The sequence below is a fragment of the Macaca fascicularis genome, chromosome X, assembly GCF_037993035.2.
Source record: "Macaca fascicularis isolate 582-1 chromosome X, T2T-MFA8v1.1".
Lineage (NCBI taxonomy): Eukaryota > Metazoa > Chordata > Mammalia > Primates > Cercopithecidae > Macaca > Macaca fascicularis.
The window spans coordinates 160,810,244-160,824,857 of NC_088395.1; the positions used below are offsets into that span (position 1 = coordinate 160,810,244).

A 14,614-nucleotide genomic window follows, 5' to 3' on the forward strand; every position below is an offset into this window, starting at 1 on the left:
GGCATGTTTGTGCTGGATGAGGCTCTTTTGAGCAATCAGTCTTACCAAGGCACAGTGCGGGTCCTGGTAAGAGATGCATGCTCCCGGATAGTGGAGAGGTTTCTCAGGTCCAGAGGAGGTGGCCGTGCTACAAGACAGTGTGCAACATCCAGGAGGTCAAGGCCAGAATCTAAAGGCTATAAAACTATGACATTTCACTTTCCCAGCACACCAAATTCACATTTACTAACAGGCAGCACCGATGATGAGTGTGAATTTCACTGTCCTCCTCTCCCCTGCCTCACTGGGAGTAAAGACAAATACTGAGCAAATGGTCATATTACCTGCTGGAGGTTAACAACGTGGCAAGGCATTATTAAGAAGTCTCTGTATATCACGCGTGCTTCTAGGTGTCAAAGGCACAGGATGAACAAAGCAGATGAAAGTCTCTGACCTTGTGGAATGGCAACACCTATTACCTCACACCCAATGTGTCTGAAGTGGAAATGTTACCTTTCTTATCACAGGCAGAGATGATCACCCAGGTCCTAGTCTTCCCCACCTACAATCCATTGTCCACCTGATGATCCTTCTGCCTAGAACATTCTTCCCCATCTCTTTGCCTCCAGACAAGATCAGGCCCCACAGCCTGGGCTCTCAAGTTCTTGTACTTACCCTTCACAGCACAGCCCCAGTTTGTGATAATACACTCATCTATGATTTATCTGGGCCTAAACTGTGCTCCAGAAGAACAGGGGTGTATCTGGTCTGTTCACTGCAGTAGCCTCGGCACCTAGAGAAGCACTTGGTATCTGCCCCAACCCTTATTCCACCTCAGTGGCCCATCTTCCTGAGTTAGTCCTGGCCAGGTATCCACCTTTGCATCCACTCACTAAATCTCCAACCCTGAGTCTATCAGACATCTTCTGTTGCCTATGACAAGGTCCTGCAGAGCTGCGCTGTCCATTGTCGTGACAACTAGCCACACGTGCCCATTTACACATATATGTAAATTTATTAAAATTAAATACAATTTAAAATGTAGTTCCTCAGTCACATTAGCCAAATTTCAAGGGTTCAATAGTCATTATTTCCAACATCACAGAAAATTCTGTTGTTGTTTCTGACCAGAATTAATGGCTATTTCCTCTGAACCTCATAAGACAGGATCTGTTCTCCTACTTAGCACCGATTTCGTAATTCTATTTTGTGGTCCAGGTGGATTTTACATATCTTCCTCCCCCTCAGACTGAAAAAGCCTCTTGCTTCCTCATCTTTGTATCCCACTCAGTGCCTACCACAGCACTACATATGCAGCACATGCATTGTAAATGTATAAATGTAGTTTGACTGAAATTTAAGGGAATACGCCTGGAGTAGACCAGGCATGAGTAGTGGTCTTAGTTGGCAGCTTTGGGCACAGCCACCTGAAGTGACTTTTTTTGCTTTCTAAAGAGCAAAGAGAAGTCGGAATGGACAAGAGATCAGTCATTCTACCAATGCTCCCTTGTAATCACACAGCCAACTGGGAAGAGCAAGATGAGTAAGAATGAAGTTAATAAGTCACTCTGACCTGCTCTTCCTCTTTCCCTCTTTTCCTATCTATCTCCCTGTCTGTCCATGCTGCTCAACAGACCAGAGAAGCTGCCTGGGAGTAAGACAGAAGCTGCAAGGCACCCTCTGCACAGAGGAGTCAGCCTAATTATTGCCAAAATCCTCTTCTACCCCTGAATACCTTTGCTGATGGGCATGCACAGAACGATGAGTGATAAACTGCATGTGACTGGGTCTGACCTTCAGGAATTGGTGTCAAAGGCAATTCCTGACTGCTTTACAGAGGCTGGCACTATGATTACATTCAAGTGCTGTCTAATGGGGAGATGCCAGGTGGGATTCCATTCTAATCCACCATCACTTATTCCTGGGCTTGTTAGGGAAACAGCCAAAGATGAGCCCTCTGGAATGAACTTGACTTTGTCAGCTGTATTTGCAAGGCCACAGTGCCTGTAAGTCCCCCAACTCCTATTATCATGACAATCTGAGGCAGCAAGGTGCCCCAGCCCTTCCTATTCCATCCCAGCCACTTCTTTCCTGACCTTATACTTTCCAGCCCTCTGAGATGGTTTCTCTAGGTCTTCCTTTACAGAAACCTTTTCTATGCAACCACTGGAACCTTGCTCCCCTCCCCCTATACAGCAGGTCTGGTCAAGTGCTTACGTTTCCTCTGAGGCTTGAGATCTCTATTCACTGGGGGAGGTTCCAGGTCTGCAGGTAGCTCAGGCAACTGGCTTGAGATGCTTCCTGAGTTCATTGGAATGTAGTCATCAGGGCTGCAGTGGGGTCCAAGACCAGAGGCACCAGCCTGGGGGCTCATGGGCACATAGCTGTCTTCGATACTGGCTGAAGCTGTGGGGTACATTGGGGAGAACCTGCATGGCTGCAAAAGAATAGATGCAGATTGGGAACCACAGACCAGTCATGGAAACGGCTATCAGAGGGCAGCCAAAGCTGCACATATGGTTTCAGTTCCAAACTATCCAAGTATAACTCTGAACTACCTCAGCAAAGTCAGACAAGCCTCTAGCTCAAGTTCTGCCTCTGGACTTATCGTTTTAGTACAGGTGATAACTCTCCAAGATTTGACACTGGAAGACAGAGGGTTATGAATTTATGCAAATACTTTAAGTATAAAGTGATGCCTTAAGTAGCTATACCAAGTTGAGCAAGTCCTGTAGTTCCCAAGCAAGTTCAAGTCTTCAGGGGGAGACTGGAAGAGTCCTCAGACACTCAGAGTGTTGAATCTTAAAGATTTCAAGGGAATATATATAGATCAGGCTAATTTTGGTAAAATTGATGCGTAAAGGAACCTGAGCGTTGAACTTACCAAATTTAAACTAAGTCGCTTGTCTCGGTGTCTTAAGGATTGGCCTTCTACATCAGCTGCAAGAAATAAGCCAAGGTGGTGAGAAATGCAGAACAATATCAACTGAAACTAGAGTCCAGAGAGGAAGAGAAGCATAACACAACAGTTGCTATTAGAGTCTAGCTGGGCAGTCAGAACACATTTCCCCAACAGATGAAAAATCAGACCAGATTTTGAAGAAGTTTCTAGTCGATGGCTTGAGTTCTCTGTGAATTAGGAGGAGATATAGCAAGGAATTAACACATGCTTGTTGCATTTATTACATAAATCTTCTGAGCTGGAGGTTTGAGGAGAAGAGAGAGGTTTGAAATATTCCTTGTAATGAGCAGGAGAACAGGGTGAACAGAGAAACAACTGCCTTGTGGAGCAGCATTAAGGGCTCAATTGAGGTCTGTGGCCAGAAAAGCTACTCAGATAGAGGCATGCATAGAAAGGACATTTGGATTTATCCAGGATTAGAAACTCATCAGATGGATGCAATAAACAATGTGATATTAAAATTTAGAATAATTGTTGAATTTAAAGAGAAGATGTTCAGAAGGCAACAAGATATCTGGGCCTGGACTCAAATGAGATATAATTTGGGGGAATTTAGCAGCTTAGAGATGGCAGTCAAAACCGTAAGAGTAGATGAAACTATCTAGGTTGCAAGTGTTGAGAAAAGTACAAAACTCTAGAGAATCCTAAGATTCAAAGAACTAAGAGATAAGTCAGTGAAGTATCTTGAGAAAGAGCAACTATAGATTAATGAGGAAAATTCGGGGGTATGGTGCCATGAAAGCCTCAGGAAGGAAAGAATGGCCAACGGTGTTGAGTGGTGCAGAGGAGTCCAGCAAGTGCTCCCAGCATGTGGAGGCCAGAGCAAAGCAGCCCTCAGCTCTCAAGAGCTTGGAGGTGTGAAAAGTCAGGAGGCCTCTAAGAAATAAACTTAAAATTTGACAACATCTTAAAATGCAAGGACAACTCCCAGCTCAGAATAAATGTGACAGAGACTGATGGAATTAAACATATATGTTATATATACATATATGTGTATGTATATATGTATATATCCACGCTTACATATGTTTAAAGATGTACAAGTACTGGTTAAAAACCACTCTGAAGTCAGACTGTCTAGTTGTAAATCCCTACACCACCATGTATTAGCTGTGTGGCACCAGACAAGTTACTTACCCTCTCTCTGTCTCAGTTTCCTAATTTGTAAAGTGAAGCCAATAATAGAACCTGTTTCACAGGACTTCCGGAAAGGACTTAGAACACTGCCTAGAACACACAAAGTACTTAATAATTCTTAGAAACTATTATGGAATAACGTCTTATTGTGGGACTTGCATGTGTGAGCACAAGCCCTTAACTCCCTTTCCACTACCAGACCCTTTTGAAGTCATCAAAGAACATAAATATAGGGAAAACTCTGAATCAAAGGCATAGGTATAATCCACGTGCCAGATACTTTAAGAGATTTATGACAGATAGAATGCAGATGGGATCAGAGTAAAGGAAGGCACTTTTTCTCTTATATGACAGCATTCATTGCAAGCTTCCCAAAGTGCCCTTGGGCCTTAAGGGAACATGCGCAGACAGTACTCCCCATGGCCTGGGGTGGTGGTAGCTATGGAGTGAGGCTCCTCTGCCTTATATTAGGAAAAATCTAAAGACTACACAAGAAAACTATTAGAATTAATACACGAATTCAGTAAAGTTGCAGGCCACAAAATCAACATAGAAAAATCAGTAGCATTTCTATATGCCAACAGTGAACAATCTGCAAAAGAAATTTAAAAGTAATCCCATTTACAGTAGCCACACATAAACTTAAATACCTAAGAATTAACTTAACCAAAGAAGTGAAAGACCTCTATAATGAAAACTATGAGACACTATTGAAAGAAATTGAAGAGTACACCAAAAAAATAGAAAAATATTCCATGTTCATGTATTGGAAGAATCAACATTATTAAAGTGTCCATACTACCCAAAGCAATCTACAGATTCAATGCAATCCCTACCAAAATACCTATTATAGTCTTCGCAGAAATAGAAAAAAATCCTAAAATTTGTATGGAACCATAAAAGACCCAGAATAGCCAAAGCTATCCTAAGCAAAAAGAACAAAACTGGAAGAATCACATTACCTGACTTCAAATTATACTACAGAGCTACAGTAACCAAACAGCATGGTACTGGCATAAAAACAGACACATAGACCAAAGGAACAGAATAGGGAACTCAGAAACAAATCCACACACCTACAGTGAACTCATTTTTGACAAAGGTGCCAAGAACATACACTGGGAAAAAGACAGGTACATAAATAAATGGCACCGGGAAAACTAGATATCCATACCCAGAAGAATGAAACTAAGACCCCTATCTCTCACCATGTACAAAAGTCAAATTAAAATGGATTAAACACTTAAATATAAGACATCAAACTATAAAACTACTACCAGAAAACATTAGGGAAAAAAGGCTAAGACATCAAACTATGAAACTACTACAAGAAAACATCAGGGAAAATCTCTAAGACATTTGCCTGGGCAAAAACTTCTTCAGCAATACACCAAAAGTACAGACAACCAAAGCAAAAATGGACAAATGGGATTACATGAACTTGAAAAACTTCTGCACAACAAAGAATACAATCAACAAAGTGAAGAGACAACCCACAGAATGGGAGAAAATACTTGCAAACTACCCATCTGACAAGGGATTAATAAACAAAATATTTAAGAAGCTCAAACAACTATAGGAAAAAAAAATCTAAAAATCTGATTAAAAGATGGAACAAAGATTTGAATACACATTTCTCAAAAGAAGACAAACATGTGACAAACAGGCATATGAAAAGGTGCTCAATGTTATTGATCATCAGAGAAATGCAAATCAAAACTGTCTCAAAAGAGACATACACGCAGCCAACAAGCATACAAAAAAGCTCAACATCACTGATCACTAAAGAAATGTAAATCAAAACCACAATAATATGTCATCCCACACCAGTCAGAATGGTTATTATTAAAAAGTCAAAAAATAACAGATGCCGGTGAGGTTGCAGAGAAAAGGGAATGCTTACAAGCTGTTTTTGGGAATGTAAATTAGTTCAACCATTGTGGAAAACAGTGTGGTGATTCCTCAAAGACCGAAAAACAGAAATACCACTCAACCCAGCAGTCCCATCACTGGATATATACTCAAAGGAATATAAATCATTCTAACATAAAGACACATGTACACATATGTTCATTTCAGCACTACTCACAATAGCAAAGACATGGAATCAACCTAAATGTCCATCAATGACAGATTGGATAAAGAAAATGTGGTCCATATACACCATGGAATACTATGCAGCCATAAAAATTAATGAGATCATGTCCTTTGCATGAACATATACAGAGCTGGAGGCCATTGCCCTTAGCAAACTAACACAATAACAGAAAACCCAATGCCACATGTTCTCACTTATAAGTCAGAGATAAACGATGAGAACACATGGACACATAGAGGGGAGCAATAGACACTGGGGCCTATTGGAGGGCAGAGGATGGTAGCAGGGAAAGGATCAGAAAAATAACTAATGGATACGAAGCTTAATACCTGGGTGATGAAATAGTCAACAAACCCCTATGACACAAGTTTACCTATTTAATAAACTACACATGTACCCCTGAACTTAAAACAAAAGTTAAAATAAAAAATATATTTAAAAACTACAATGAGATTATCTTCTCACCCCAGTGAATATGGCTTATATCCAAAAGGCAAGCAATAACAAATGCTTGTGAGGATGTGGAGAAAAGGCAACCTTTGTACACTGTTGGTAGGAATATAAATTAGTACAACCACTATGGAGAAGTTTGGAGGTTCCTCAGAAAACTAAAAATCGACCTACCATATGATCCAGCAATCCAATTGCTGGGTATATACCCCAAAGGAAGGAAATCAGTGTATCAAAGAGATACCTGCACTCCTATGCTGCAGCACTGTTCACAATAGCCAAGATTTGGAAGCAACCAAAGTGCCCATCGACAGATAAATAGATACAGACAATGTGGTACATATATACGATGGAGTATTCTTTTTTTTTTTTTTTGAGACGGAGTCTCGCTCTGTCACCCAGGCTGGAGTGCAGTGGCCGGATCTCAGCTCACTGCAAGCTCCGCCTCCCGGGTTTACGCCATTCTCCTGCCTCAGCCTCCCGAGTAGCTGGGACTACAGGCGCCCGCCACCGCGCCCGGCTAGTTTTTTGTATTTTTAGTAGAGACGGGGTTTCACCGTGTTAGCCAGGATGGTCTCGATCTCCTGACCTCGTGATCCGCCCGCCTCGGCCTCCCAAAGTGCTGGGATTACAGGCTTGAGCCACCGCGCCCGGCCCACGATGGAGTATTCTTTAGCCATAAAAAAGAATGAGATCCCGTCATGCAACAACATGCATTGAACTGAAGGTCATTAAGGAGGTTAAGTGAAAGAAGCCAGGTACAGAAAGACAAACATCACATGTCCTCACTTATTTGTGGAATCTAAAAATCAAAATGATTGAACTTACAGGCATAAAGAATGGTTGTCAGAGGCTGGGAAAGGTAGTCAGGGTGGGGGGCTGTGGGGGAGGTGGGGATGGTTAATAGATACACAAATTCATTAGAAAGAATAAGACCTAATATTTGATCACACAACAGGGTGACTATAGTCAATAATAACTTAATTGTACATTTTTTAATAATGAAAAGAGTGTAATTGGATTGTTTGTAACATGAAGAATAAATGCTTGAGGGGATGGATACCCCATTCTCCATGGTGTGCTTATTTCACATTGTATGCCTGTATCAAAACATCTCATGTACTCATATATACACCTACCATGTACCCACAAAAATTAAAAAGAAAAAAGAAACTATAAAAGCAAGAGCAAACCAAACTGAAAAATAGTATAAGGAAATAAATAATAAAGATCACATCAGAACTACAGAAAAAGTTGGTTCTTCAAAAAGATAAACAAAATCAATAAACCAATAGACTAAGTGGTTTAGTCACTTAGTAACTAGAGTAAGAAAAAGCAAAGAATGCTCAGATAAATAAAATTAGAACTGAAAAAGGAGACATTACAATAGATACCAAAGAAATACAAAGAGTTGTTAGAGATTGTTTTGAACAATTATACATTAACAAATTTGAAAACCTAGAGGAAAAGGATAAATTCCTGGACATGTAAAACCTACCAAGATTGAATCAGAAAGAACTAGAAAACCTGAACAAACCAATAATGAGTAATGAGATTGAATCAATAATAAAAAAAGGTGTCCCAACAAAGTAAAGCCCAGAAACTTGATGGCTTTACTGCTGAATTCTACCAAACATTTGAAGAAGTGACACCAATGCTTCTCAAACTATCCCCCAAAAAATGAAGAGGAGGGAATTCTCTCTAACTCATTCTATGAGGCCAGCATTACCCTGATACCAAAACCAGACAAGGACACAAGAAAAAAAAGAAAACTACAGGCCAATATCTCTGATGAACATAAATGCAAAATCCTCAACAAAATACCAGGATTAGTACTTAGGTTATGAAATAATCTGTATAACAAACTCTGCGACATGCGTTTCCCTATGTAACAAACCTGCACATGTACGCGCAACCTAAAATAAAAGTTTTAAAAATTAAAAAATACCAGCAACCTGAGTCAAACAATACATCAAAAAGATAATACAACATGATCAAGTGGGATTAACCTCAGGGATGCAAGAATGAGACACATTACATCAACAGAATCAAGGATAAAAACCATATGATCATCTCAATAGAGATGATAAAAAGCATTTGATAAAATTCAACATCCCTTCATGATTAAAAAAAACTATTAACAAACTAGGCATATAAGGAACATACCTCAAAATAATAAAGGCCATATATGACAAACCCACAGCCAACATCATAGAGAATGGGGAAATGCCGAAAGCCTTTCCTCTAAGAACTAGAACAAGAAAAGAATGCCCACTTTCGCCACTTTTATTCAACATATTACTGGACGTACTGGCCAGAGCAATCAGGTAAAAGAAAGAAATAAAAGATATCCAAATTGGAAAAGAGGAAGACAAATTCTATTTGCACATGACATAATATTAAATACAGAAAAATTTAAAGATGCTACCAAAAAACTCTTGGAACTGATAAATGAATTCAGTAAGTTTGCAGGATACAAAATCAACATACAAAAATCTGTAGCATTTCTATACATCAACAATGAGCTAGCTGAAAAAGAAAGGAAGAAAGCAATCCCATTTACAATAGCTACAAAAAATTTCCCAGGGATAAATTTAACCAAAGAGGTGAAAGACCTGTACAATGAAAACTAAACTACAAAACACTGATAAAAAGAACTGAAGAGGACACAAACAAATGGAAAGAATTAATATTATTAAAATGCTCATGGATCTGGCTGGACACGGTAGCTGACACCTGTAATCCCGGCACTTTGGGAGGCTGAGGCGGGTGGATCACCTGAGGTCGGGAGTTCGAGACCAGCCTGATCAACATGGGGAAACCCCATCTCTACTAATAATACAAAAATTAGCTGGGCGTGGTGGCGCATGCCTGTAATCCTAGCTACTTGGGAGGCGGAGGCAGGAGAATTGCTTGAACCTGGGAGGCAGAGGTTGCAATGAGTCAAGAGCACGCCACTGCACTCCAGCCTGGGCAACAGAGTGAGAATCCATCTCAAAAAAAAAAGAAAATGCTCATGGATCTGAAGAATTAATATTGTTAAAATGACCATGCTACCCAAAGTAATCTACAGATTTAATGCACTCTCTATCAAAATATCAGTATATCAATTACATTCTTCACAGAAATAGAAAAAAACAATCCTAAAATGTATATGGAACCACAAAAGACCTTGAACATCCAAAGCAGTACTGAGCAAAAAGAACAAATCTGGGCTGGACATAGTGGCTCATGTCTGTAATCCCAGTACTTTGGGAAGCTGAGGTGGGAGGATTGCTTGAGGCCAGGAGTTCGAGACCAGTCTGGGCAACATAGCAAGACCCTGTCTCTACAAAAAAATTTTTTTTTTCAAATTAGCCAAGTTTGGTGGCGTGAGCCTGTAGTCCCAGCAGCTTGGGGGACTGAGGTGGGAGGATCATTTAAGCCCAGAAGTTTGAGGCTGTAGTGAGCTATGATCACACCACTGCACTGAAGCCTGGGTGACAGAATGAGACTTTGTTTCCAAAAAAAAAAATTTAGAAAGAACAAAGCTGGAGGCATCAAACTACCTCAATTCAAAATATACAAAATTACAATAGCCCAAACAGCATGATACTGGTATGAAAACAGACACACAGACCAATGGTACAGAATAGAGAACCCAGAAATAAATCCACATTTTATGACGTCAACATAACATTTTTACCAAAACCAAAGATGTCATGAGAAAAGAAAGTTACAGGATGATCTCCCTCATGAACATAGATTTTTTTTTGAAGTTCTAAACAAAATATGAGCAAAACAAATCTAGTAATTTATAAAAAGGAAAGGTATCATGATAAAGTTGGGTTTGCCAAGGTTAGTTTAGCACTAAAAAAATTATCCAGTGAATTTCTTGACATTAACATGATAAAAATAATATGATTATGAAGTGTTTCAACCACAAAAAATGATAATTATATTAGGTAATGTTTGTTAATTAGCTTGATTTTAATCATTCCATGATATAGATGTATATCAAAACATCATATTGTACCCCATAAATGTATACAATTATTTGTCAATTAAAAATAGAAGAAATACATCCATTCATGACTTTAGAAAATAACAGTTAGCAAAGTAGAAAATATGTGAATGACTTTAGCCTAATGAATGATATCTACAAACATCCACAGCAAACCACATTGTAATGGTGAAATATTAGAAGCTTTCTATCTGAGATCAGCAATGATACAAGGGTCCGTATTGTCACCATGACTATTCAGTAATTTCTTGGACTTCTTATCCCATGCAGTGACATAAGAAAAAGAAACAAGAAATGGGAAAAGGATTCCCTATTTAATAAATGGTGCTGGGAAAATTGGCTAGCCATAAGTAGAAAGCTGAAACTGGATCCTTTCCTTACTCCTTATACGAAAATTAATTCAAGATGGATTAGAGACTTAAATGTTAGACCTAATACCATAAAAACCCTAGAAGAAAACCTAGGTAGTACCATTCAGGACATAGGCATGGGCAAAGACTTCATGTCTAAAACACCAAAAGCAACGGCAGCAAAAGCCAAAATTGACAAATGGGATCTCATTAAACTAAAGAGCTTCTGCACAGCAAAAGAAACTACCATCAGAGTGAACAGGCAACCTACAGAATGGGAGAAAATTTTTGCAATCTACTCATCTGACAAAGGGCTAATATCCAGAACCTACAAAGAACTCAAACAAATTTACAAGAAAAAAACAAACAACCCCATCAAAAAGTGGGCAAAGGATATGAACAGACATTTCTCAAAAGAAGACATGCATACAGCCAATAGACACATGAAAAAATGCTCATCATCACTGGCCATCAGAGAAATGCAAATCAAAACCACAAGGAGATACCATCTCACACCAGTTAGAATGGCAATCATTAAAAAGTCAGGAAACAACAAGTGCTGGAGAGGATGTGGAGAAATAGGAACACTTTTACACTGTTGGTGGGATTGTAAACTAGTTCAACCATTATGGAAAACAGTATGGCGATTCCTCAAGGATCTAGAACTAGATGTACCATATGACCCAGCCATCCCATTACTGGGTATATACCCAAAGGATTATAAATCATGCTGCTATGAAGACACATGCACACGTATGTTTATTGCAGCACTATTCACAATAGCAAAGACTTGGAATCAACCCAAATGTCCATCAGTGACAGACTGGATTAAGAAAATATGGCACATATACACCATGGAATACTATGCAGCCATAAAAAAGGATGAGTTTGTGTCCTTTGTAGGGACATGGATGCAGCTGGAAACCATCATTCTTAGCAAACTATCACAAGAACAGAAAACCAAACACAGCATGTTCTCACTCATAGGTGGGAACTGAACAATGAGATCACTTGGACTTGGGAAGGGGAACATCACACACCGGGGCCTATCATGGGGAGGGGGGAGGGGGGAGGGATTGCATTGGGAGTTATACCTGATGTAAATAACGAGTTGATGGGTGCAGCACACCAACATGGCACAAGTATACATATGTAACAAACCTGCACGTTATGCACATGTACCCTACAACTTAAAGTATAATAATAAAAAAAAAAGAAAAAAAAAGAAAAAGTAATGAAAAATATAAAGTTGTTAAAGAAAAAACAAAGCTATTATTATTTGCAGGCAATATAATTATATGCAAAGAAAAGACAAAATAATCCATAGTTTCAAAAAGCTGGATATAAAATCAAAATCCAAAACGCTTTAACAAGAGCGCAAAGAAAGGAGAGTCTCTTTAATAATGGTGTTGGGAAAACTGGATATCCACATGCAAAAGAATGAAGTTGGGCCCTTTTCTTAGACCATATACAAAAAATTAACTTGAAATGGATTATAGACTTCAATGTAAAATCTAAAACCATTTAGCCCCTAGAAGAAAATATAGGGGAAAGGCTCATTGACATTGGTATTGACAATGATACTTTGGATATGATTCCAAATGCACAGGCAAAAATAGCAAAAATAAACAAGTGGAGCTACATCAAACTAACAAGTGTCTGCTCAGCAAAGGAAACAATCAACAAAATGAAAAGGCAACCTAGAGAATGAGAGAAAATATTTGCAAATCATATATAAGGGGTTAACAGTAAAAATATATAAGGAACTCACATAATTGAGTAGCAAAAAAACTAAATAACCTAATTTTAAAATTGGCAAAGATCTGAATAGACATTTCTCAAAAGAAGACATACAAATGGTCAACAGGTATATGAAAAAATGCTCAACATCACTAACCATCAGGGAAATGCAAATCAGAACCACACAAAGTATCAGCCCAACCAAATACAAGTGTTGGAGAGGGTGTAGAGAAGAGAACCCTTGTACACTGTTGGTGGGAATGTAAATTGGTATAGCCATTATGGAAAACAGTATGGAGGTTCCTCAGAAAACTAAAATATAACTACCTTATGATCCAGCAATCTCTCTTCTGGATACATATCCAAAAGAAATGAAATCAGTATGTCAAAGAGATATTTGCCCTCCTGTGTTTATTACAGCACTATTCACAATAGCCACAACATGTGGTATGGTTTGGCCCTGTGTCCCCCAAAAATCTCATGTTGAATTGTAATCCCCAGTGTTGGAAGTAGGGCCTGGTGGGAGGTGATTGGATCATGGGGGTGGTTTCTAATGGTTTAGCACCATCCCCCTAGTGCTGTCTTGTGATAGAGCTCTCACAAGATCTGGTTGTTTAAAAGTGTGTAGCACCTCCCCCTTCACTCTCTTCCTCCTGCTCCAGCCATGTAAGACATGCTTCCTTCCTCTTCATCTTCCGCCATGATTGTAAGTTTCCTGAGGCCTCCCTAGCCATGTTTCCTGTACAGCCTGTGGAACTGTGAGTCAATTAAATCTCTTTTCTTTATAAATTACCCAAATTAGCCAGTCTCAGGCAGTTCTTTTTTTTTTTTTTTTTTGGAGATGAAGTCTTGCTCTGTAGTGCAGTGGTGCGATCTCAGCTCACTGCAAACTCTGCCTCCCAGGTTCAAGCAATTCTACTGCCTCAGCCTCCTGAGTAGCTAGAACCACAGGTACCTGCCACCACACACAGGTAATTTTTGTATTTTTAGTAGATATGGGGTTCCACCATATTGGCCAGGATGGTCTTGAACTTCTGACCTTGTGATCCACCCACTTTGGCCTCCCAAAGTGCTGGGATTACAGGTGTGAGCCACCGCACCCAGCCTCAGATAGTTATTTACAACAGTATGAGAATGGACTAATACAACATGTAGTCAATTTGTGTCTGTCACTGGATGAATGGATAAAGGACATAATGGATATAAAAAATGTGGTATATATTCAGAATGGAATACTACTCAGCCTTAAAAAGGAATGATATCCTGTCATTTGTGACAACATGGGTAAACCAGGATGAGATTATGTTCAGTGAAATGAGCTGGGCACAGAAAAAAAAATACTGCATGATTTCACTTATACGTGGAATCTAAAAAAGTCGAACTCATGGCAATAGTAAAATGGTGGTTGTCAGGGACTGGGGAATGCAGGTACATGAGAATATGTTGGTCTAAAGGTACAAACTTTCAGTGATAAGTGAACAAGTCTGGGGAATCCAATGTACAGCATGGGTGGCCATGGATGTGTTAATTAGTTTGATTGTAATAGTCAGTACATAATGCACGTGCATATCAAATCATCATGTTCTGATACATATGCATTTGCACCTTGAATATATGAAATCTTTGTCAATTAAATATTTTAAAATACAAAAATAAGACCTATATAAATGGAAGCATATTTCCTATTCATGGATTGGAAAATTCAACATTGTAAAGATGTCAAATCTTCACAAACTGATCTACAGATCTCCTCAAATCCCCAATATATTTATATAGGTGTGTCTAGAACCTGACCAGTTGACTGTAAAATTGACCCTAGAATAGCCATTATATTCTTAAAGGCAGGAGGACTTGTCCTATTGGATATTAAGATAGAATGGTATAGTAATTAAGAG

General features: G+C 39.1%; 1 protein-coding gene across 20 annotated transcripts in view; it reads right to left on the reverse strand.

The window, feature by feature from the left end:
• Nucleotides 1-14,614, reverse strand: part of GAB3 (GRB2 associated binding protein 3) — a 71,981-nt gene that overhangs the window by 19,366 nt on the left and 38,001 nt on the right. For 8 of the 20 annotated variants that reach the window (XR_012430150.1, XR_010584368.2, XM_074029742.1 and 5 more), the window contains exons 5-7: nucleotides 2,864-2,919; nucleotides 2,197-2,416; nucleotides 46-127 (exon numbers count right to left, since the gene is read on the reverse strand). Coding sequence is in view for 10 of the 20 variants with exons in the window: in XM_074029742.1 (XP_073885843.1) it covers nucleotides 46-127; nucleotides 2,197-2,416; nucleotides 2,864-2,919 (358 nt within the window). In the remaining 10 variants the exon portion in view is untranslated. The remainder of the gene's footprint in view (nucleotides 1-45; nucleotides 128-2,196; nucleotides 2,417-2,863; nucleotides 2,920-14,614) is intronic. The other 12 variants (XR_012430153.1, XR_012430151.1, XR_012430157.1 and 9 more) reach the window with 3 other exon arrangements.